This window comes from Neovison vison, chromosome 3 (assembly GCF_020171115.1).
Source record: "Neovison vison isolate M4711 chromosome 3, ASM_NN_V1, whole genome shotgun sequence".
NCBI classification, from domain to species: Eukaryota; Metazoa; Chordata; class Mammalia; order Carnivora; family Mustelidae; genus Neogale; species Neogale vison.
The window spans coordinates 39,417,427-39,443,585 of record NC_058093.1 but is presented as its reverse complement, the minus strand read 5'-3'; the positions used below and the strand labels follow the sequence as shown (position 1 = coordinate 39,443,585).

The 26,159-nt window shown below is 45.5% G+C and overlaps 1 protein-coding gene across 4 annotated transcripts in view; it reads right to left on the bottom strand.

The window, feature by feature from the left end:
• The window catches only part of ARMC9 (armadillo repeat containing 9), a 155,146-nt gene extending 136,174 nt beyond the window's left edge, over window positions 1–18,972 (bottom strand). For 2 of the 4 annotated variants that reach the window (XM_044241836.1, XM_044241839.1), the window contains exons 1-5: window positions 18,891–18,972; window positions 9,832–9,919; window positions 7,967–8,092; window positions 2,473–2,664; window positions 580–735 (exon numbers count right to left, since the gene is read on the bottom strand). In XM_044241836.1, the coding sequence (XP_044097771.1) occupies window positions 580–735; window positions 2,473–2,664; window positions 7,967–8,092; window positions 9,832–9,882 (525 nt within the window). In that variant the 5' untranslated portion in view covers window positions 9,883–9,919; window positions 18,891–18,972. The remainder of the gene's footprint in view (window positions 1–579; window positions 736–2,472; window positions 2,665–7,966; window positions 8,093–9,831; window positions 9,920–18,890) is intronic. The other 2 variants (XM_044241837.1, XM_044241838.1) reach the window with 2 other exon arrangements.
• Between the last annotated feature and the right edge of the window lie 7,187 nt (window positions 18,973–26,159).

Below are 26,159 nucleotides of genomic sequence, written 5' to 3'. Positions count from 1 at the left end.
CTGTGTCAGTCCTTCATGTCAGTCTTCCACGTTCTCATAAGCCTCTCAGGGGATACCTTAATTTTGTTAAGTCAATGAGAACTACTATAGTGGATAAACACTGATAATAAATAGTACACTGAAAATGTCAACTGTGCTGAAATAAAACAATGAAAAGAGCTTAGGCAAGTAGTCTGAAGGAAGTAATAGTACACAACCAGGTCCTCAGACATGTGCCAAGTAAGTGAAACTCCTAATACAAATTAAAACATATATAGCCAGCAATTACGTAAAATAACCTAGTTCTTTTCAGGCCACCAATTTGTACTGTAATTAAATAAAACTTACCTTTCGATACTGAAAAAGTATGCAAGGAATGCTTTAAGAAGTACACTTAAAGATAGTTCTGTTAGTCTGGGTTAACAAGTCTTAATCCAACCAAAAAAAAAATCACATTTTGTGGCACAAGAGAAGTTCACCCAAGAAAATTATCTGAAAACAGAAGCGAACTTTCAGTTTTTTTTTACCGCATCATTCAGAAACCACGAGCATTGACGAGATGAAACCGCAACGCCACCCCAGATTGGGTTGGTCACTCACCTGGAAGAGCTCTTTAAATGAGGGGTGTACCATGGGGTTAGGAACAAAAGGCAGAGCATAGAATGGGAGAAACTCCGTGGTCTGGCTCAACGCTGCCCCTTTGGTCTCCAGGTAGGTTTTAAAATAAGAAATCCTCTCATCCAGGTCCTCTTTGTCCTGCAAAGAAGGAAAGATACTCGCTTGGGGTCTCATGCTGGACGGCCAGTCCCCCCGTCCATCCCATCCTCTCTCCGTGGCTCCTCCAGTTCCAGCCACGACGCTGGCTTCCTCCCCACCCGGCCTAGCAAGCACGCTGTCTCTGGTCATTCTAACACCATCCCAAATGTGCCCCTTGACCAAAATTTGTCATGACTCTCAGAGAACTGGATATACAGTTCCACTTGCTCCCCTTTTACTTTGTAATTATCACGTTCTCAGATCTTTAAAATTCTTCATAACCATCATTTCTACCAGCAGGACAACATATCATCTCATGGGTCTATCACAATTTACTTAACCAATTTCCTTATTATTAGACATGGGCACGGTTTCCACTTGTCACAGATCATAAACATGTGGCTGTGTCTCCAGGATTCCCTCAGGAGAGGTGTCTACAGGTGAACAGGTGGACCTTTATGGTTTTTGAAACAGATGCTTCCATGGCATTCCTCCTTTCCTTTACAAAGCAAACTAAGGACTGCTCTTGCGGGCTTCACTGGTTCTATGTGTGATCCAAAACAACTTTGATTTCCTCCAGCACCTCAGTGAGGTAGGAGGACTTGAACTACTCAGCCTGGAATCGAGCACTCTCCCTCCTTGACCACCTGGCCACACCAGTTATGTGCACCTTGTGGATGTGTACTCTTCTATATGACGCATCTTACTCCGTCTACACCGGGAAGCCCTCTTCTGGCCGCTGGGCTTAAAAAAATATTTGATGTTTAATGGTTTTTTTTTTTTTAAATCTTATGTCAAAATTAAAAAGTTAGAAAACAGAAATAAAGAAAGTGAAAATATCCCATAATGTCACCCTCCATGTGCCTTGTCCTCAGGAACAGGAATGGTTACCACAACTTACTGTAAAGCAGTTCCCTCCGCTACTGACCCTTCCTCTGGACCCCCTGACATTTTAATAAGTGAACACAGGGGCTTGGGGGTGGTAGCTAACGCAAGGAGAAGCCACTAAAGAAAGGCACGTGGTTGGGACATCTGGGTGGCTCAGTGGTTTAAGCCTCTGCCTTTGGCTCAGGTCATGATGTCAGGGTCCTAGGATAGAACCCTGCACCTGCCTCTTTGCTCAGCAGGGAACCTGCTCCCTGCCCCCACCTCTGCCTGCCTCTCTGCCTACTTGTGATCTCTGTCAAAAATAAATAAATAAAATCTTAAAAAAAAAAGAAAAGAAAAGAAAAAAGAAAGGCATGTGGTCAAATGTCAACATGGCACTGCTCCCTTCTGTCATTTGCTTTATGCTGGGAGGCTTGATGGCCACAGTGGCAGCCACTCTCAGCCACACCCTCTGCACTCCTGCAGAAGGACTGACTGCTCATACAGACCTTCACAAACAGGCATCTTTCCAAGACTTAAGCTTAAATTCTTCTGATAGACAGTCTAATATGTGGTCTCATTAGGTGTCCTCTTAGACATATGTGTATTTATGTTAAGTTGCCAAATAGGGAAACTTTATTTTGCTAGGTTTTCAAAAAATTTGAGACATTGGGAAAACCATGCACAGAAATGATTTAATCTCTATATAAACTACAAAATAAGCTGCTGGGAATGAGATAGAAAATCATGCACAGGGCACAGGACACCTACTCCTTGGAAATATATGAGAAAATGGCCACAAAACTAAATTAATGCTCATTTACAAAACAAACAGCTAATGTTCCCCTTGAACATACCACTCAGACCCACCAAATCACAAAGGGAACCTACAGGTCTCCCTATGGAGTGTTTCAGAAGGTAGATGGCAAAATGGATGTGAAGATAGAATTCCAACTTCTGGGCAAGGGAGTCATGATCTCGAATGGAACTGGGAACGTGCTCCTCCCACAAATCGAAGAACACCTTCTGGTCTCCATTGTCAAATGCAGCAACGAGGTCCTTCTGTTGGAGAAGACATAAGACTGAACCCCAGTCATAAGGGATGCCCGTTCTTCCAACACCCCAAATTCTCACAAGTTACCTAATACCCTACAGACCACATATGCTCCATGGTTCTAGGGTAATGAAAACTCAGTCTCCTCCCCGAGATAAGGGACAGAAAAAGAAAGAGCTAGAAGGCTTCAAGCATCTTAGGCTGAGATTCACACAAACCAACCCTGGCTGCAGTATCAAGTCTTGGCTTTACAAGGAACAGATGAAACATTTAACTCTCTGAAGTGGAAGGAGCCAGGCACAGGCCCAGGACTTGAGGCCAGAAAACTCACGGGCACATAAATACACGTGGACTTGCTGACCCACAGCATGTGATCGATAAAAACCAGGCCAGACCCAAAGCCCAGCCAAGCCTCAGCGGAACTCAACCCGCACACGGGAGCTAACCGACAGCCCAACTGAGTTCTAGAGTGGCTCCTCCCACATACTGCCCTAGTCAACCCCATGCCTGGGCTTGGGGGGGGGGGTTTGCTGCCATTTGCTCCCTGTTGCTAACGCATATCTCATTAGGATGGTACTTGGGAAGTGACGACAGATCCCAATGCACCACAGAGTGACTCTATGACCACCAACTACAGAAACAGGGACGCACAGGCTGGAGGTGGAGGAAGGATCACAGTCCTGGTGCCCTTCCAGCCTCAGGGCTTGTGAGTCTGACCATGGAGGGCAGACAGTTTCCCAACCTATCATGCAAAAGCTGAAATAGAGAATTCTGAGGAAAGGAGGTGACGATTATCATGCAACTGGCCCCACAAGAATGACGACTGACCCACTGCAAACACCTGCTGCATAATTTTGCAGATTCAAGCATAAGGCAGAATGGACAGAACTTCCCCAAACCACATGATTCATATTACTTTCCTTATTATATCAAATGCCCAAGATACTCAGACCTACATTTTGTGCTCATTCGCAAAATCTTTCCTTGGATTGGATTTTCTGTAGAACCTTCAGTTCCCCTCACCCAACACCATTATTCATCACTGTTAATTGATCATTGTTTTTTTATACTTTTTAAAAATGGCTTTATGGTTTTCCTCCCTTTTTTAGGTTGTTCAGAAATAAGCTTGTTAATATTATAAAATGAGAATGTACTGCACAGTGTTGCACTGTCCAGTTATACTTGAAGACATTCATTAATAAAGAATCTTCGAGGGGCGTCTGGGTGGCTCAGTTGGTTAAGTGTCTGCCTTCAGTTCACGTCATGATCTTGGGGTCCTGGGACTGAGTCTGGTATCAGACTCCCGGCTCGGTGGGGAGTCTGCTTCTCCTTCTGCCTCTGCCCTGGCTCGTGTTCTCTCTCTCTCTCTCACCCGCTTATTTCCTTCAAATAAATAAAATTTAAAATAAAATAAAATAAATAAAATAATAAATAAATAAATAAATAGATAGATAAATAAATAAAATAAATAAAAATAAAATAAAAAAAAAAGGATCTTGCCATCTGGGTGGCAATCAACTCTTGGTTTCAGCTGGGGTCGTGATCTTAGAATCTTGAGATGAGCTCCACGCTCAGTGTGGAGTCTGCTTGGAGTGTCTCCCTCTCCCTCTGCACCCCAAGCTGCACTCTCTCTCAAATAAATAAATAAATCTTTAAAAAACAGAATCTTCTACTGTGCTTATCACAGAAATGTTCTCTATGTCGTGTGGTCAAGAACAGCTGACGATCACCTTACTCTGGAAGGTCTTGGCTCCTTGGCCTTGGAAACAGAGAAGGACAGCCCATCAGCAACCACGGGAGGGGAGATGCCCAAAGTACAAACAGTCAAGAACTGGGAGTAAGTCCATTACAAACTGGTACAAAGGTGCAGGGGATCTTTCCAAGGGCTAGTGCTGCTGGAGCCTCATCCCACTCCAGGCTCCCCGCTGCTCTCAGCCAACCCTGTCATCCCTGCAAGCCACTGCAGGGGAGGCATGTTCCCAGGAGAGGGCTGGTGACCAAGAACTCTTTGTGTGAAAGAGTTGCATACAGACTTGTATTTTAAGGCTTCGAGTCAAGGTATTTTCTTACGTGGCTTGGCAGAGTCCACATGTTCAAATGGGCCACATACAGTTTGTTCTAAATTCTTCCTTTGTAGATCTGGGACCACAAGCCTTTCCTGTATCGTTATAATCACATCTAAAATCCACCCTAACGTATGATTCATATCCTGCACTTGGAAATAATCCCTGGATTTAATACCAACATACAAAGCAATTCAGTGTTGTAATTCAGTATAGTCACAAATATTAATGATCTTCTCTACTATAAACCAAGATCCCAGCCAGAATCACCAAGCTCAGAATACGTATACACCATCCACAATAACTTATAAACACAAACATACACACACAGACCCACTTCTTACAGAAGTGTGCTTCAGGAAATTCTTCGTTTGTTGAGTGCCACTGACACTTAGGATATTTTGCTAAGATGCTGTTCCAGGTATCTTATTTGAAATTGCTAACACAGTGGGCACAGCTAGTTTTTGGATGAGCCAAAAAATTATGCTTCAGAAAGTTTCGAGGTCTTTCAAGTTATAGAAAAAATGGACTGGGGCACCTGGGTGGCTCAGTGGGTTAAGCTTCTGCCTTCAGCTCAGGTCATGATCTCAGGATCGTGGGATGGAGCCCTGCATCAGGCACTCTGCTCAGCAGGGAGCCTGCATCCCTTCCTCTCTCTCTGCCTGCCTTTCTGTCCACTTGTGATCTCTGTCGGTCAAATAAATAAATAAAATCTTTAAAGAAAAAAAATGGACCTGAATACATCTGAAAAATGTGAACCCAAATCACAAGATATCCCTTCATATCCATTAGGATGACTACTGTCAAAACAAAACAAAACAAAACAAAAAACAAGAAGTGTGGGCAAGGCTATGGAGAACTTATACCCCCCTGCACACTGTTGATGGGAATATAAAATTCAATAACAATAAAAAAGAAAAATTAAAAATAGAACTACCATATGATCCAGTAATCCACTTCTGGGTATAGATCCAAAATAACTGAAAGCAGCATCTTGGAGATATTTGTACTCCTGTGTTCACAGCAGCACAATATTCACAATAGCCAAGAGGTGAGAAAAACTCAAGTGTCCATTGATGGACAAACAGATAAACAAAATGTAGTAGACATATAATGGAATATCCTTCAGCTTTAAAAAAGAAGGAAACTTTGTCATATGCAACTACATGGACAAACCTTGCTCCCTGTCCCCTCCAGCCTCCCTGAATTAGAATGCAAGCGCCTGGAGGGGGTGAACTTTGGTTTGGTTTATTGAGTCCCCAGTGCCTAAAATGCATAACCTAAAACTCCTCAGGACAGGGAACATGTTTGTTTCAGTTCCTAGGCAACTGCACAGTATCCTCTTTTTCCTCTTCCTAAGAAATGTACACTAAGGAGGACACCTGCTGGAATGAGCACTGAGTGTTATATGCAACTGACAAATCACTAAACTATACCTAATAATACATTATGTCAACTAAATTGAATTTAAATTAAAAACTTAAATAAATAAATAAATAATTTAATATTAATTTAATATAATAAATATTATTTATTATATTAAATTATTTATAATAATTTAATATAAATAAATAAAATAAATTTATAAATAAATAAAATAAACAAAAATGTACTTATGTGGAAGATATTACATCACAACCCATTTCCTAGGGAAGGGAGATATCATTACTGGAGTGCCTGGGTAGCTCAGTCAGTTGTGCACTGACTCTTGATTTTGGTTTAGGTCATGGTCTCAGGGTCTTGAGACAGTGCCCCATAGTGGCAGGCTCTGTGGTCAGTGGGGAGTCTGCTTCTCTCCCTCTTCCTCTCCCTCTGCCCCTCCCCTTACTTGCATGCACTCCCTCTTTCTAAAGTAAATAAAGACATGAACAGACATTTCTCCAAAGAAGACATCCAAATGGCCAACAGACATATGAAAAAGTGCTCAACATCACTTGGCATCAAGAAATACAAATCAAGGGGCGCCTGGGTGGCTCAGTGGGTTAAGCTGCTGCCTTCGGCTCAGGTCATGATCTCAGAGTCCTGGGATCGAGTCCCGCATCGGGCTCTCTGCTCAGCAGGGAGCCTGCTTCCCCCTCTCTCTCTCTGCCTGCCTCTCTGCCTACTTGTGATTTCTCTCTGTCAAATAAATAAATAAAATTAAAAAAAAAAAAAGAAATACAAATCAAAACCACACTGAGATACCATCTCACACCAGTCAGATTTGCTAAAATTAACCAGTGAGGAAACGAAAGGTGTCAGCAAGGATGAGGAGAAAGGGGAACCCTCCTACACTGCTGGTAGGAATGCAAGTTGGTGCAGCCACTCTGGAAAACAGTATGGAGGTTCCTCAAAAACTTGAAAATAGAGCTACCCTATGACCCAACAATCACACTACTGGGTATTTACCCTAAAGATACAAATGTACTGACCTGAAGGGGCACGTGCACCCCAATGTTCATAGCAGCAATGTCCACAATAGCCAAACTATGGAAAGAGCCTAGATGTCCATCGACAAATGAATGGATAAAGATGTGGTATATTTATACAATGGAATACTATGTAGCCATCAAAAAAAACCCAAAATCTTGCCATTTGCAATGATGTGGATGGAACTAGAGGGTATTCGGCTAAGCGAAATAAGTCAGTCAGAGAAAAACAATTATCATATGATCTCTCTGATATGAGGAATTTCAGAGGCAGGGTGGGGGGTCATTGGGGGAAGGGAGGGAAAAAGGGATCAGGGAGGGAGATGAACCATAAGAGACTCTTAATCTCAAGAAACAAACTGAGGGTTGCTGGAGTGGATGGGGGTAGGAGGGATGGGGTGGCTGGGTGATGGACACTGGGGAGGATATGTATTATATCCAGTGCTGTGAATGGTATAAGCCTGAAGATTCACAGACCTGTATCCCTGAAACAAATAATACATTATACATTAACTAAAAAAAAAGAAAAAAAAAAGATATTTCTAATTCATGCAAAAACACCTGAGCATCTACAGGTCACTGTGGGGTCCCTGGGGGCCCTTGGCTGGCTCAGTCACTGGAGTATGTGACTCTTGATCTCAGAGTTGTGAGTTCTAGCCCCACGGTGGGCACAGAGTTTACTTTAAAATATCAATTAATTAATTAATAAAATAAAAGCCAATCTGATCAGGTTTCCAGAACAATTCCAATATTCTCTTACTAACAGCATTTTTTACAATTTGACAGCATCTTGATTATTGACAGATATCCCCCCTGCCAAAAAAAAAGGAAAATATTACCTGGACGATCAGTGATTTGGAGTCCCTTAAAGAACCACTTGCTGTTTGAGATAATGGCTTTCCTTTCATTTTGCATTCTTTTGAAAATGTTTTCAAGGTGTCCTCAAATTCGGCAAAATCTAAATACTATAAAAAAGAACATAGACGTATATTTATTTCTCTATTTTAACATCAACAAAGCAACTGTCTTTGATGTAACTGTACCAGCTCAAAGTTGTCACTTATGTATAATGGGGTTAACAAACTGTCATCGTTGGGAGAATTCAGGATCCAACTTAGAATTTACTTACTTGACACACACCTCCAGAGCCTAGAAAGACAGTATCATAGAAAATGCTTATTTACAGAAAATAAATTTGCTTTCAGAAAGAAAATGTGAGCGTCATGATTTGTGATCATTGTTAATAGAAGCAAAATGATGTGTGCAGCATTCCGAAAAAGGCAGAGTGATCCTTGGAAGGCCTGACGGCTTTGGGTTTGGTAGGTCTCTGGGAATTTCCCACCTGGAACAGGCACTGGGAAGAGTGGCTGTCCTTCCTTAGGAACAGAAGACAAGCCATTAAAAGATGGGCAACATCATCGGTGTTCCTCGAGCACAGCGCTCCTGCTCCGCATCCCTCCCAGACACCCCTCTCTTGGCTTTCCCTACCATGTACTCTACTCCTGTTCTCCCCTCCTTCTCAGTCTGTGGCAGTCACGTCTTGTATTTTACAATGCAGCAAATTTAAAATACACTAAAAGACGTGACCGCCTTGTATTTTATAATGCAGCAAATATAAAATATTTAAAATACAGCAAATTTAAAATACACTAAAAGATGTGACTGCCACAGACTGAGAAGGAGGGGAGAACAGGAGTAGAGAACCTCCTGTGGGTGGGCTCTTTCCCCAGGCCCTGTCCACAACCCTTTGCTGGGCCAGCTTTAAGAACACATTCAGGATCGCACCAACGAATTCCAAAGCTGCATTTCCAGGGCAGATGACTAGCTCCCAGGCTGTGGCTCACAGTGCCTGATGAACGGTTTAATCACAGACTTAAACAGCATCCACGGTTTCTTGAGCACCAACTATGTGCTTGCCCCATGCTAAAAGCATCAGAGAATATAAAAAAGCCTAGGGTGTGGGTCCTGTCCTTCAAAAGCTTTCAGTGTAGGAAACCTAAATGTCCATTAACAACAAGTTAAGAAGATAGAGCCACTTAGTGAAACAGTCTATAGCCTAAGAAGTATGAGGCAGATCACAGGAAGATATTCATGCCATATTACTGTCAAGGGAGAGAAGCCAAGCTTTAGAACAATGTGTATGCCATCATTCCATTTTGCAAAACAAACTACAGACATGCAAATATATTTTGAATAGTCACAGGAAAAAAGTCTGGAAAACTAGGCTAACCCATTAATAGTGGTTCCTGCAGGAGTGGAACAGTGAAATGAACTTTTCATACTTCCACTTCGTTTGATTCTTTACTGTGAGCATATGTTATTATAATTTTCTTTCTTTTTTTTTTTAAGATTTTATTTATTTGTCAGAGAGAGAGAGCATAAAAAGAGGGAACAGGAGACAGAGAGAGAAGCAGGTGCTGAGCAAAGAGATCGATGTGGGACTTGATCCCAGGACGCTGGGATCATGGTCCGAGCCGAAGGCAGACACTTAAGTGACTGAGCCACCCTTGTGTCCCTATTATAATTTTCTTTAAAGAAATTTTTTTCAAGTGGCTTTAGGATTTCAATTTAGTTATGAAAACAAAAAATCATATAATGGAAAACAGTTAACTTTAATGTAAGGATGCATTATAAGACACTATAAAATTTGCTGCATTGTAAAATACAAGATCTCTTTCTGCGACCCATGTGTTGTAAAACATACCTCTTTCACAAGTCCAAGTAATTCTGATTCATGAGCCAGAACATCTCCCATAGTGAACGGTTACTGTTATTTCACACAGCCCAAGTCTCTACAAGACAAAAACAGAAAATAAATGCTTTCATTTCAGCCATCTGTGAAATGATAACAAGGTAGCTGTGGTGGGCAGAATAAGACCCCCATCCAAATCCCCAGAACCTGGGAATATTCTAGGTTGCATGGTAAGAGGGAATTAAAGTTGCACATGGAATTAAGCCTGCTAATCAGTTGACCTTAGAATAAGGAGAATATATACGATTATCTGGTGGGCCCAGTGTAATCACGGGGATCCTTACAAGGAGGCAAGAGGGACAATGTCAGAGTGATCCTTCGCTGGCCCTGAAGGTGGAGGAAGGGCCCCAAGCCAAAGAACAAGAGCAGGCAGCCTCTAGATGTTCAAAAAGGCAAGGTACAGATTCTCCTCTGGAGCCTTCAGCAATGAACAAGCCCTGGGAACACGTTGATTTTAGCTTAGTGAGACCTATTTCGGACTTCCGTGTGGTCTTAGGCCCCCGATTTTTGGTTATTTATCAGACAAAAATATGGAGGTTCATGTTTAAAGTAATTCTTTCTTCTATGACAACTACTAAAATGAATACGAACACGGGCTAGAAGGTGGTGTAAATGAGCATCGAGGATTGCTAGAGAGACTGGGGAAGATTAATCTTCTTATTTGGCTTTCTAATGTGCCATAATGTGGTATGTGTAATTCAAACAGTCAAGTCCACAAAGTACATTTTAGAACAAAACAGAATTTGATAGGGTTCATGCATTTACTTTAAAGAAGGATATACATTAATATTAATCTGATATAAATGAACTCACCAATCCTCACTCTGCCTCCAAATAAAAATAGTAATCATTCACACAAAGATACGGGATACTATTTGCAAGAAAATTTTTTAAAAGATTTTATTTATTTATTTGAGAGGGAGAGATCATAGGTAGGCAGAGAGAGGGGGGAAGCAGGCTCCCTGCTTAGCAGAGAGTTGGATGTAGGGCTCAATCCCAGGACCCTGGGATCATGACCTGAGCCGAAGGCAAAGGCTTTAACCCACTTAGCCACCCAGGCGCCCCTTGCAAGAAATTTTTAATGTTTCCTGAAGACCATAATCATTTAGCCTTACAGTCAGTAATGGAGGAGGAAGTGGTGTGCATTTACACAAGTGTTAACACAAGCTCATACACCAGGGAATGTATTAGGTCAGTTTTTGTTTTGTTTAGTTTAGAGAGAGAGCAAGCAGTGTGGTGGGGGGAGGGTGGTGCGGGGTGCACAGAGGGAGAAGGAGAGAATCTTAATCATGTCCAGCATAGAGGCCAGCATGGAGCCCAACACAGGGCTTGATCTCATGACCCTGAGATCATGACCTGAGCTGAAATCAAGTCAGAAGCTTAAAAGACTGAGCCACCCAGGTGCCCCATGGTCAGGTTTTTCATTACATTTAGGAATGCACAATATCTAGGTACATTTCCAAACATTTAAATAAAATATTGCAAACCTTTTAAAAAAGTATTTTCTACTTTTTCTGTTCTCCAGGTGTGCCCACTCCCTGTACCCCACTCCCAGGCTCTTAAGCCAGATTGGCTGACCATAACCCCAGGGGAACGACAAAGCCTGGGCACTAATCCTAACTGCCATTCGCTGGCACCTGATCCAGGACAAATCACTGAAGCTCAGGGCCTCTTTTCTCTATAAAATAAAGTGGAGAATTGACATCTTCTAGTTCTAGGAACACATGATTCTGTAACATTACATTTTGATCTGCCCATTCCGGTGCATTTGATTTCAGTTATTTGAACACAAGTCAAGAAGATTAAATGTAGTCATTTCCCTCTCTTCACTGTCTTCTTGGTCTCACCATCTTGTGGCTTCATCTCCCCCGAGGTACAGTGACACAATCTCCCGTTCTCTCTCTCTCTCCACTTCCATTTCTATCCTACTAACAAGTGATCTTTGCCTTCCTGCTCACAACCCTCCCATGGTTCCAGCACCCTCCAGAGGAAGGCTATATATACAGCATGGCCTCCCACACACTCTCCTTTGTTCTGTTAACTTGAGCCATGATGGCCACTGCGTGGCCACCCCCACCAGACACCCACATCACATGCCTTCCCTCTCTTGAAGACTTTGCACTTAGTGCAGATACCCTCTGACATCCCCGTCTCCTTCAGTTGCTTAAATGTCACCCCTTCAGAAATACTTGCCCCGACTACCCTTTGTACAGGGTCAGCCCCATCACTGCTCAGTCTTTCATCCTGTTTTATTTTCTCAACAGCACTAACCACTACCTGACTTGCATGTCCCTACATCTAAGTACTGCTCACTGTGGATTCAGGAGAGCACCTGTTCTCCTGGGGTCCCCAGTGCCTAGGCCAGTGTCTGGCATGCTGCAGTTGCTCAAAAATGAATGGAAGTAATTTCAGGTATGGGGAAAATCAAGCAAGGAAGGGGATAGGGCTTGGAGAAGAGGCATATGGGGTTATTTTAGATAGTGGGGGCAGAGAAGGCCTCCCTGGAAACATGTGGGCAGAGATGAGAGGGGGGACAGGGAGGGACAGGGAGATCACCTCCAGATCTGGAGGACAGGTACTTGTGCGAGCAGGGGCTGCGGAGTGCTGAGGTCCCGTGGGTGAGATGAGAGAAGCAAAGCAGACCCAGGAGGACTTAAGGTGCTGGGCCAGTTAGAACAGGCCTTGCGTAAAGGAGCAGCTTGCATGTACCGGGAAGCCCAGAGAGGGGACCGACAGGGGACTGCCACCACCCTAGTGACAGTTCCTAACAGCGGGGTCTGCTCTATGGGAGAGAGACTGAGGGGACAGAGCGGTAAGGACGCCATAGCAAAGCCCAAGCTGGTGATAGGGAAGTCTGGATGAGCAAAAGGAACCTTGGGAAGAGCTCAGCTTCCACATGTTAAAGGGAGAGGTGGCAAGACCTGCTGATGTGAGGGAAAAAAGTCAAGGACGATGCTGGGGCCTAGGCAGATGCCATTTGCTGAGGTGGGGGAAACTGGGGGGGGGGGGTGTCTGACAGGCCAGCTTGAGTGCCGCCCCAGCCATAAGTGGCTGGCCGCCCCAGCCGCCCCAGCCATAAGCACCCGAGAGGGTTGCTGAGAAGGTTGGTGTGTGTGAGTTCAAAGTAAAGGAAAAAGTGATTTTCTTTTTCAACATTCCTTTGGCTATTCAGGGTCTTTTCTGGTTCCCATACAAATTTGAGGATTATTGCTCCGTGAAAAAAAGTTGATGGTATTCTGGTGGGGATGGCATTGAATGTATAGATTTCTCTGCGTAGCACAGACATTTTAACAATATTTGTTCTTCCAATCCATGAACGTTTTTCCATTTCTTCCTCAATTTCTTTCATTAGTGTTCTATAGTTTTCCAAGTACAGATCCTTTGTCTCTTTGGTTGGGTTTATTCCTACATATCTTAGGGGTTTTGATGCAATTTTAAATGGGATCAATTCTGTAATTTCTCTTTCTTTGGTCTCAGTGTTAGTGTATAGAAATGCAACTGATTTCTGTGCATTGATTTTATATCCTGCCACTTTGATGAGTTCCTCTATGAGTTCTAGTAATTTTGGAGTGGAGCCTTTTGGGTTTTCCACATAAAGTATCACGTCATCTGCAAAGAGCGAGAATTTGACTTCTTCTCTGCCTATTTGGATACCTTTAATTTCTTTTTGTTGTCTGACTGCTGAGGCTAGGACTTCTAGTACTATGTTGAACAGTGTTCATAGTGGACATCCTTGCCATGTTCCTGACCTTAGGGGAAAAGCTCTGAGTTTTTCCCCATTAAGAATTTTATTTGTTAATGTTGAAAAAGAAAACCAAAGCTGGTGGCATAATTCCCAAACTTCAAGCTCTATTACAAAGCTATAATCATCAAGACAGTATGGTACTGACACAAAAACAGACATACACATAAATGGAACAGAATCGAGTCCAGAAATGGACCCTCAACTCTATGGTCATCTAATCTTTGACAAAGCAAGAAAGAATATCCAATGGAAAAAAAGTCTCTTCAACAAACGGTGCTGGGAAAATTGGACAGCAACATGCAGAAGAATGAAACTGGATCATTTCCTTACACCATACACACACAAAAAAGACTCAAAATGGATGAAAGACCTAAATGTGAGACAGGAATCCATCAAAATCCTTGAGGAGAGCAGAGGCAGCAACCTCTGTGACCTCAGCCTCAGCAGCTCCTTTCTAGACACATCTCCAAAGGCAAGGGAAACAAAGGCAAAAATGAACTACTGGGATATTATCAGGATAAAAAGATTTTGCACGGCAAAGCAAACAGTTATAAAACCAAAGAAAACCAACAGAATGGGAGAAGAGATTTGCAAATATCTTATCAGATAAAGAGCTAGTATCCAAAATCTGTAAAGAACTTATCAAACTCAACACTCAAAGAATGAATAATCCAGTGAAGAAATAGGCAGAAGACATGAACAGACATTTCTCCAAAGACATCCAAATGGCCAACAGACAAATGAAAAAATGCTCAACATCACTCGGCATCAGAGAAATCCAAATGAAAACTTCAATGAGATACCACCTCACACCGGACAGATGGCTAAAATTAACAAGTCAGTAAACGACAGGTGTCAGCCTGGATGTGGAAAAAGGGGCACCCTCCTACACTGTTAGTGGGAATGCAAGCTGGTGCAGCCACTCTAGAAAACAGTATGGAGGTTCCTCAAAAAGTTGAAAATAGAGCTACCCTATGACCCAGCAATCACACTACTGGGTATTTACCCTAAAGATACAAATGTAGTGATCCAAAGGGGCATGTGCACCTGAATGTTTATAGCAGCAATGTCCACAATAGCCACACTATGGAAAGAGCCCAGATGTCCATCGACAGATGAATGGATAAAGAAGATGTGGTATATATACAAAATGGAATATTACACAGCCATCAAAAATGAAATCTTGCCATTTCCAGTGACATGGCTGGAATTAGAGGGTATTAGGCTAAGCGAAATAAGTCAATCAGATAAAGCAATGTTCATATGACCTTACTCATATGTGGAATTTAAGAAACAAAACAGTGGCATAGAGGAAGGGAGGGAAAAATAAAACAAGATAAGACAATACCAGAGTGGGAGACAAACCATAAGAGACTTCTAATCTTAGGAAACAAACTGAGGGTTGCTAGAGGGGAGGAAGGTGGTGGGGGGGGGGAGGTAACTGGGTGACAGACACTAACGAAGGTATGTGATGTAATGAGCACTGGGTATTATACAAGACTGATGAACTCTACCTCTGGAACTAATAATACATTACATGTTCATTAAGTGAATTTAAATTAAGAACAAAAAAAGGAAAGGCAGGAGCTGGTGGTAAGCATTTGGGAATTCTCAGCATAAAGATGGCATTTCAGAAGACCAGGATTCCAAACAGACAGGACTCCTAAGGAGAAGGCCTAGCAGAACAGAGCTCAGGCCTATACCTGAACCCTGGAGCACTTGGGGACCAAGGGCTCAGGGAGAGAAAAAGCATCCAGCAAGAGACAAAGCAAGAGCAGGGACTTGTCAGGTGGGACACAAGCAGGAGACTGCAGCACCTGGAAGCCCACATCAACTACGACTACACATGGTCAAGTAACATGGGGCAGAAGACTTGAGCCCTGGATTTGGCAACATGGAGTTTGACAGTGACGCGGACAAGAGCAGTGACAAGGGGAGCCTGGCTGGAAAGCGTTAAAGAGAGGAAGAGAAGTAACAAAGGAGGGACAGGGAGATCTGTCACAAAATGGAGAGGAGAGAACCTGAGGTGGCTAGAAAGATATGGGAGGTTTAAGGAGGAAGACATTATAAACAGCAGGTCTGTAGGTTGGTGGGAAGAACCTAGTTAGAGAAGGACAAATTGAGATAGAAGAGAGAGAGGGTTAAGGAAACAAGGTTCCTGCCACACCCAGTATCCCACTGGAGGGCTGGGCCCTAGACAGGGCGAGGACAGCCCATCCCCTGACACGGAGGGAGGGCAGAGGAGATGGGTACTGACCAAAAAATAGACAGATTCAGCAATGAGTAAAACAAGAAACAAGGTCATCAGCTGGCAGTAAGAGGCGTGTTGATAGCTGGAAGAGAAGAGCAGAGGGGAACCAAGCTGACTACCGACCTGTGGCACGATTTCCAATATTGAGAGTCTGCTTAAGACAACATGGACTCGAATCCAAAATGGAACCAGTCTGCACAATTCTGCAGTTTCTCCAGCCCCAGCTGTTGGAGTTAGATTAGCCCAGGTGAGGTTTTTCCAGAAGACAGGGAAAAGAGAAAACAAGTGTAATAGTGATGAAGCAATAGGGCTGGAGAAAGGGGGTGCCGGGGGTTGGGGGGGCAGTGAATGAGCAACAGGGTCCAACATGTGCTGAAGGCGGCATGGCGCCTAAGATCCACTTCCGAGGTACATTCCCGGGAGCTTGAAAGATAAAAAGTGTGATCAGAGCAGAACAGGCGCTTGACTTTGGAAGTGATGCAGTATAAAACGTACATGACAATGGGAGTGGTGAATAAAGAGAACGGACAAAAGACACATGTAAAAATGAAGAAACTAGAGTGAGCAGCCAGAAAGGTGAAATCTCCAATAGAGGAGGCAGAGGGGTAGACAGTGAGCCGGACACTACAGCCTTCCTGGGGTTACACCTGTGCTCCTCTAGGTGACGGCCTCAAAGAAGGGCAGCAAGGGGTAAAGGCCAGGATGTGCACATCAAAGGAGCTGGGGGTTCTGAAGCAGGAAGGCAGTGGTCTGGAAGTAGCAGGGAGGACAGGACGCCTACCCTTCCTGGCACCTGCAGACATGCCAGACTCATAAGGAGGAGAAAGACCACCTCCTGTTAGGGACCAGCATCTCTGCAGCTTTTCTCTGGACACACCACCCCTGCCGCTTTTCCCCCTTCCCCACATCAGGCCCATCAGTGGTAAATCCCAGGCATTCCCCAGTACCAGTACCACATGCTCTTTCACAACCCCAAACCTTCTGTTTGATGTACTCGCCCCACCACAAACTTGACTCATCGTGCTAACTGAATGTGGAACTGACCTCCTTCAGGAGGTCTCCTATGACCCCCTCCCCTTTCTTCTCCATCAAGGCATTCTCTCTCCTCTGGGGTACCTCTGAACTCTACCTTTACTTCTATTGCTACACTTATTACCCTGTTTACAAAGGCAGTGAGGTGGATTTATCCCTCCAGGGGCACCTGGATGGCTCAGCTGGTTAAGAATCCAATGCTTGATTTTGGCTCGGGTTATGATCTCAGGGTCATAAAACAGAGCCCTGTGCCAGCTCCACACTGGGTGTGGAACCTGCTTAAGAATCTGTCTCTCCCTCTCCCTCTGCTCCTCCCCAAGCCCCCCCCATCTACCACCCATACACTCTCTCTCTCAAATAAATAAAATTAATTAATTAATTTGATCCCTCCAGAACCTAACAGAGCCTGGTAGACACCCAAGATATTTACAAATATTTATTTATTTACAATAAATATTTATTTATTTATTTGTAAATATTATTTACAAATAAATGAGGTCCAAGCAAAGAGAACAGGATTTTTTTGAAGGCCCTATAACAAGAAAACTTTGTTGTTTTTGAGAATTCCAGCTCCTTCCTACCTCAGAGCCTTTGCACACACTCTTCTCCCTGCTTGCAACATTTTCCTCCTTTTCTTCACCTGGCTAACCCCTGTCCTTAATAAACATCACTTCCTCAGAGAAGTTCTTCAAGGCTGTCATTTTTTTTAAAGACTTTTTTTTAAAAGATTTTATTTATTTATTTGACAGACAGAGATCACAAGTAGGCAGAGAGGCAGGCAGAGAGAGAGGGTTCCCCCTCTCAGCAGGCTCCCCGCTGAGCAGAGAGCCCGAAGCGGGACTGGATCCCAGGACCCTGAGATCATAACCAGAGCCAAAGGCAGAGGCTTAACCCACTGAGTCACCCAGGCGCCCAAGACCGTCATTTGAATAAGAGTCTACTGTGATGGTCTCTCAGTGAATGTGAGCCACTGTTGGGCAGTCTATTACTCTGACATTCTCAGAAATTAGAATTTTCTCTAAACATTTATACCATAAAAGTTCATTTATTAAGAATTTATTGTATGCCAGGCAGCGTGCAAAATGCTTCACATTTAGTCTTCACAATACACCTGAGAGATGAATGTGACTTAAATTCTTTTACAGATGAGGCAACTGAGGCTCCAGAAGCCTGAGATGCACCCCAAAATCCAGGCAGTAAGTGACGAAGGTCAAAATTTAAATCCAGACCGACTCTAATCACTACATAGCATTATGCCAAATGCTAGGACCACCTCAATCAGAATCAGCCAGGGTGCCTGTGCAAATGAAATTCCTAGAACCACCCTGATCTCCCTGAACACCATAGCAGACACGATGTCCAGCGACTGCTTTAAACAAGCTCTCTGCATGACTTTTACACACACTCAAGTTTGAGAAGCACTGCTCTACTTTATGCAAAAACTAAAGAAAACTTCTTCAGCCACTCCTGGGGGTTGCAGTGTGGCAGCTTGTTTTTTGTATAAAGTGCTCTCGGACCTACAAGCTGGCTGAGTAACGGGAAGGCTATGGGATTTGTCTGCAAGATAAATGGCTAGCATCCTAGTTCTGCTTGGATCGGATGAAGTCTGGGGAGGAGGTAGCTGATGCAGATAATGGAGGGGCTCCATCTAAAAGCCCCAGGCTACCCGCTCAGCCGTCATTACCCAGCGGGTCGGCTTGCGCCCCCTTCCAAGTGTGGCTCACTGAGGCACAGATCAGGAACTACTTGCGGGAAGCAGCTGGGCCTGTCCTGGGTTTGTCCAGGAGGCCTCCTCGGGCCCAAGCCAGAATAAGCACCCAGGGCGGCTGACCAGAAGTGGGGCGTTCTGCAGGGGCTGCCAAGCTGGCTCTCCTCCGGGGCGAGTGCCACGCAGATCCTCGGCCCTCGGGGCCCACTACAGCTCCTTCCGCGCGGGGACTGCAGGTGCCGGGGCAGCCGGACCGCGTCGGGGGACACGCTTACCTGCTGCACCGCCGCGGGAACACTCCACAAATCCACTCGGCCGCCACTTCTCCAGCTGTCGCCCCGGCAACCGCCGCCGCCAGCCTAACGTCACGTGGGGGAGACGCAGCCAATCATGGGACGCGCCGGCGCGGAGCATCCTGGGAGGAAAGGCGGGCCCTGTCGGAGACCCGGCTGTGAGGATTGCGGGCGTTGGAAATGAAGCGGGTGTTTGCTGGTGGGTGGAATCTGCGGGTCACCTCCTGCGGGGAGGCTTCCCGGTCTTCCTCTCCACGACTTCCCCTTTCGTTCATTCCACAGACATTATGCCCAGCTCTGGGGATGAGCCGACGGAGCTCAACACCTAACCTCAAGGAGCTCGTTCTATCCCAGGGAGAACAAGCGGCGAGAGATCGCAGTACAAGGTGGTCGTGGGAAAATAACCTAGGCGTTGTTATTCCCACTTTACAAGAGCGACCTTAGAACCAAAAATGTCGCCCAGAATCTGCCTAAAAGCTTCACACTTACACCCTACTGCAGCAGTTTCCCGGAATTTTAGAGAAACTGTTTTATTTTTTCCCCACACGTGAAGTTTTGGTTTTCAAATAACACAGGAGCACAGATCCTTCCTCTCCTTGTACATGGTGCTTTGGAGCTCAAATTAAACAGCACTGAAAGAGCACCTGCCAGTCCCCAGCTCAGCTGGAGATGGGGGAGCTAGCTAGGGGCAATACCTTCCTTCCAGGCACTGAGGCTCTGTAATGGGAGTCTCTGTTTCCACTTGATGCTTCCAAAAGGTGACCAAGGCCAGGGTCAGGGAAGAGGGCACGGAGAAGGTAGGTGAGCTTTACTTTGAAGAAGCCCTATGATGTTCTGTGGCCACCATCTTCCTGGCCCCCAGCCCTGCCTTTTCTCTTCTGGGACTTGAGATTATCTTCAAAGAAAAGCTGTATTTATCAGGAAGAGAAATTCTGTCTTTGGGATTTGTATTGAAAATAAATCTAGGGCAGCTTTGTAATCATGTCCTTTATCACATAAAAACGCCTGAGAAAATAAAGCCGTCACCCACAGAGATGCAAAGAAAGCAAAGTTGGGAGCTTCAAATCCGAGGGCCCAAGCTCTGAGTTCCATGAGGGTGCTCTCATTCCAGCCTCTGCTCTGTCCTCTGTGTAAGCCACACCCCCTTCCCCATCATCCCTCTAAATAACCACCTTTTTTTTTTTAATTGATTCAAGTCACTTGCAACCCAAAGAATCCTATTGCAGAAATAATTTCTATGTATGTCATACCAGCTAAAAGTGGCTTAACAACGGGGTTTATTATTAATTAAAAATGTTACGTTAATTTTTCTTATAATAAATCCAGAGGTAACTTCTTACCAGTACTTCAAGTTGTCAAAGACCTAGGTTGGCTTCGGACTTGTAACACCTTTGTGATTGTGGATGATACTGGAACAAGTAGCTATAACTTGATAAAGTTAGTAAATAAACTATCTTTTAGTTATAGTTTAAGAATTCCTCCAAGTCCTTGAACATGTGGGTGATACAAGCATTAAACTGGAAAAAAATCTCTATATCAAACTCAGTATATTTAACCCATTTGTTATGCCCTGGTATAGGTACAAAGAATATTTTTGTCACCAAGGCAAACTGCTTCCATCCAAAGCTTCATCTGGGGTGTGCTTTGTACATCCATAAGCTCCCAGCAGTTCACTGAACCAACTGCCTCGCCCTCCCAATTCGTGGGATGACCAAAGCACCCCATTGGTTTTTGCATGACAACTCTAGTTTTCCCAAAGGGCTGATGGACCCAAATAACTTTCTAAAATGTTTAAGTATGAAATTTTCAAACATTTGAAAAAGTAACTCATTTAATAAATCCCTGTAAACCCATCACTCAGATTCTAGGATTTTCAGAATCTTGCTGCTGGGCAAAACTCAACTCCAATTCAATACTTGTACTATGCAAAATACTTTCGGAGATCTACCCAGGCTTTCCCTGGAAATAAAAGGGACAGGCTGAGTTCTGCATTGAAGGCACAAAACTGAATCTTAGGCAGTCGACAGCCCTCTATGGGCCTCAGCCTTTGAGTACCTTGGGAGTAGGTACCTAGAATACCATGCATCTCTGTGGCATGCTTTATAGTGGGTTGGTTTGTTTGTTTGTTTTCAGTTTTAAACATTTTAATTTTTTATTGATTTATAATCGACATACAAGATAGTGATTCGATATTTTTAAACATTAGAAAATGCTCACCACAATAGGTCTAGTTACCATCCGTCCTCATACAAAATTACTACAATATATTTTTTTAATTTTTTAAGTAATCTCTACACCCAACGTGGGGCTCAAACTCATGAGATCAAGGGTTGCATGCTCTACTGATTGAGTCAGGCAGGCACCCCAAAGTTACCACAATAGTACTGACTATATTCTCTATGCTGTACATGACATCTCTCTTACTTATTTTGTAACCGGAAGTTTGTACTTCTTAATACCTTTCACCTGTTTGGCCCATCCCCCCCACTTTACCCCTCCCCATGCAGATCCCAATGCAGGCTGGATCTTACACCTTGAGATCATGACCTGAGCCAAAATCAAGCGTTGGATACCTAACCAACAGAGCCACCCCTGCACCCCTCTGCCCTTTTTTTTTTTTTTTAAGATTTTTATTTATTTATTTGACAGACAGAGATCACAAGCAGGCAGAGAGGCAGGCAGAGAGAGAGAAGGGGAAGCAGGCTCCCTGCTGAGCAGAGAGCCTATGTGAGGCTCAATCCCAAGACCCTGGGATCATGACCTGAGCCAAAGGCATAGGCTTTAACTCACTGAGCCACCCAGGCACCCCATTTGCCCATTTTTAAATAGGGTTGTTAGCCTTCTTATTATTGAGTTGCAAGAGTTCTTTATATTTTTTGAATATCCCCACCTTGTCAAGCTTGTAAGTATCTTCTCCCATTCGGATGCCCTTTATGTTTTGTTAATGGTTTCCCTTGCGGTGCAGAAGCTTTTTAGTTTGAAGTAGTTCCGTCTGTTTATTTTTGCTTTTGTTGCCCTGGCCTGGGGAAGCTGATCCAAAAGTGACACAGCTCTCAAATGAAGTCATCCTTGCAGCTGTGGCAGGCAACCACCTGGTCACTGTTTCTACTGAGGGGCAAAGAGCCGAGACCACACACAAAGAATAGTGTGAAAACCCAGCCAAAAATGGGTTGGACTTGAGGGTGCAGTCCTTAAGGCAGGGACACACTCAGACAAAGTTGGCGGCCAGCTGCACTGAGCTGACCTTGAAGCTCCTACGGGGGAATTCAGAGCAAGAGCTTGTATCTGAGCAAGCACAGGGCATGGCTGTAATCAGCAGGACAGAAGAGAAACACACTGAAGTGCCAGGCACAAATCAGAAGAGGAACTGCTGCAAGATGCTGCCTAGACACATACACACACACACACACACTAAGTCCTTCTAGGAAAGCTGGGTTTTGCTCACTGTCCAAATCTCATGATGTGTGGGGGATTCAGATCCATCTGACTTCCTAACTCAGAGTCCATGCAGAGGTGGAACGACTGGCTTTTGGTCTGATTTTGGTCAATTTCGTGGAAAGAGAGCATTCCTGGGGTGGGAATACCCATCCCCCAAGGGAGCTGTCACTGAGCAGAAAAGCAGGGAAGGCCTGAAAGTGCTGGAGGCCAGGGTCTTGGAGTCCATCTTGGCGGCCATCCTTCCTTGCCCTATCCCGAGATGGGAGTCACATCACAGCCCACAATTGTTCTGTGGCTTCAATGAAGTTGTCAAAAAAGACCTAGGCCTTAAAATGGACTTCCAGGGCGCCTGGGTGGCTCAGTGGGTTAAGCCGCTGCCTCGGCTCAGGTCATGATCTCGGGGTCCTGGGATCGAGTCCCACATCGGGCTCTCTGCTCAGCAGGGAGCTTGCTTCCCTCTATCTCCCTCTCTGCCTGCCTCTCCGTCTGCTTGTGATCTCTGTCAAATAAATAAATAAAATCTTTAAAAAAAAAATGGACTTCCAGAAGAACAACTCTGGAACCAAAATATTTATTTTTTTTACATTTTTAAAATTTTTTTATTTTGAGTAGGTTCTGTACCCAACATGGGGCTTGAACTCATAATCCCAAGATCAAAAGTCAGGTGCTCTACCAGCTGAGCCAGCCAAGTGCCCTATGGAACCAAGATCTTTCCAAAGCAAGTATACCACTACAAAAGACTGGTGGGACTCTAAGGTTTTTAGTGAGGAATATTGCTAGCTTCTAAGCCGGCTTAAAAATACCTGTAGTGTGGCATATGCTGTGAGCCCAGAGGAGGGAATTCTAAAGTGGCCACATTTGAGTGGCTTCTTGGCGGGTGGACACATTTTGAGGACCAGCAAGACAAGGCACACAAAGAATGTCTTTAGGGATGTGGCTGTCCCTGGCTTGTGGAAAGGATGCTGCAGAAGGAATTCCTGTGAGCCTGTAAGCAGGTCCTGGCCTCACGTTGTCTTAGCCTAAGCACTAGGGCTCCCCTGTACCCAGCTTTACCCAGTGATTGTTGCCCTCCTGGTGAGACCTCTGGCAGACTAGAAAGGAGTATGAGACTGCCGTAACTGGGTTAGTAAATACAGAGTTGATTAATCTTAATAAAAATAATATTAATCTTAATAATATTAATCTTAATAAAAATAATTCCCGATGATGGAAAGTGCACGTAGTAACATTAGATCTCCCCCCTTTTCCTTCTTCTCATAATTAGTGAGTGTTCATGAGGTTAGGGGCAGGATGTAGAACTTCTTTCTGGCCCAAGGATGAAGCCTGTTTCACTGTTAACAGACCCATGAAGCGAAATGTGAAGCTAAGGGGGGGCAAAGAGAGACTCTGGAAGGCCTGGCCACTGGCTTTCCAAGTGTGGTCCCCAGGGTGGCCTCAGCAGCTTTCCCCTGGAAACTTGTAAGAAATGCACATTCTAGGGCCCCACCCAGACCTGCTGAATCAGCTGCATTGGGCCAGCGTAGGGCTCTGCCATGCCGAGGACTGGGGTGGGCGCCCCCCCCCCCCAGGGCGCCAGCGGGGAGCGCAGGGGGTAGGAAGAGCGCGCAACCCCTCCCCTCCGCCCACTGCAGGCTCAGGGAAGGATGGGGTCAGCTAGAGCTCAGCTGGGCGGAGCGGTGAGGGAGTAACTAACCCACCCAGACCGGAAAGCTGCCAGGCTCCGGGCCCCACCTTGGGCGGTCACTTCCAGGAACCCGGACTCCGGCTGTGCCAGCGGAGCGGCGGTCAGAGAGCGCAGATGTTCCCAGAAATCACGCCGCTAGGGCATCGCTCCCTTCCCCCCATCAGCAGCCCGGGCCACCTTCCCAACGCCACCCCAGGTCCCCGCTCCTGGCCAAGCCTGGAACTGTCCCTGCCCAGAGCCAGGCTGGCCTCGGTGGCAGCTCCCTGGTCACTGCCAGCTCTCTCCCTCCCCTTTCTACCTCCACTCCCTATAGAGTCAGACCAAGACTCCTTTAAGTCCAGTGACAGGAACGCCTCCCAAAACAGCTTAGGGAAGGGGCACCTGGCTAGCTCAGTGGGTAGAGCCTGGGACTCTTGAGGTCCTGAGTTTGAGCCCTAGGTTGGGTGTTGAGCTAATTTAACAAAAAAAAAAAAAAAAAAAAAAAAAAAGGTAAAATATTAGAACCAACAGCTTAAGCCAAAAGACCTTTGTTGGCTCCCATCACAGGTAAGTCAGGGGAGGAGCTGGCCTGGCTGGAAGCTGGAAGGAGGATTCCAGCAAGGAATACCTTGAGCGCTGCCCTTGTCCCTCTTCTCCCACCTCTTGCCTTTGGCTCTTTGTGGGAGAGACTGGAAGTCAGTTCTCTCTGGCGCCAGGCCTGAAATGGGTGGTCTGTGTAGAACGAAGGGCTCTCCAGGGCTCTCCCTGGAGTCTGGGGACCCTGAGTGTCTGCTTCCAGTCCTCCCAGGGTGGCTCATGCTGCCTTTGGTTTTCTAAAATACCCTGCGTGTATAGGGTCAAGGGTCCCTGTTTGCTGAGCATGTTCACGCTGATCACTTTACTTGCAAGGAAAGTCTGGGCTCACACAGTCTCCCTGGGAGTGGTGGCTTAATCCCAAGCCTCCCCACCTGCCCTTGAGGGGGAACTCTCCAGGAAGGAGAGCGGTGAGGGGCACAGACACATGCCCCAGGTTCCAGCTCTGTGACCCCCCGGGGAGTGGCCTGGTTCTCTGACTCCAGGCCTGGACCAGATCCCAGGAGTGACTGCCAAGAGCCTGGGATGGAGTGTGTGGGAGAGTGTCAGAGTAGGCAGAGAACTGGAGTATTATGCAGCAAAGCAGCATCTGGTCTGGGCTCAGAAGTTTCTGGCAAATAGAGTTAAGTTACCCCTTCCCCTGAGTATTTGCAGCCCCTAAGGGCTGAAAAGCTGCCCAGGAAAAGTGATATGAACCTAGTCCATCTCTTGGGCTCAGGCAACTATGGCCCACCTGAGTGCCCAGGGCAGAGCCGACAGAGGTAGCTCCAGGACCCTGACTCCAGAGCGCTGGGTGCACCATTGCGGTATTTGACAATGCCTGAGGACTGGACAGCCGCCCTCTGGGCCCCTCAGCATCCCAGCCATTGAGACTAAACACATCAAGACTGTGCTGTCCACTTCGCAGGTGACACTCAGCAGCTGCCTTCCCGTTCCGCCAGCTGTAGGGTACAGCACACCCCAGCTCTGAGAGCCTTCCGACACCAGAGTCCCAGAGTCTTGGAGCCAGAGCTTCCTGGGACTGCTGAGTGGGGGCTCTGGAGTCAATGGGACCACGTGAAAAACATGGAGAGTGAAGGAAGTCCTTGGGAGGGGGACTTCCTGCTGTCAAGGGACACTTCAGTCTACCCCCTCTGAAGCCTCGGGTGGGCTGAGGAAGCAGCTGCTTCCATACCCTGGGCCTACTGGCTGGTGACAAGGAGAGGGAGATGCTCTGAATTTGGAGGTTTCATGGCCAGACTGTGAGCAGTGACCTCCACCCGACCACAGCCAGGCTGGAAAGATGACGCAATCCCATTTGTATGGATTTGAAGGAAATTTCTTTCTCCAGGTTTTCTGGTAGACTGAGCACTGGACTCGTTTGGAAGAAATGCTTGGATAAGTCCTTCGGGGTGCCCATTGGGTGAGGAGCAGACAGGAGCCCCCGGGTCTCAGTAGTCTGCCTTCCCAGGAATCTGGGTGCTGGCCCCAGGACCTTTGCCTCTGAGCATGGAGATGGGTGTGAGCTGGTCTGTTCAAGGGACGGCTGAGCTCAGGTGCCCTGGCAGAGAAGGGGA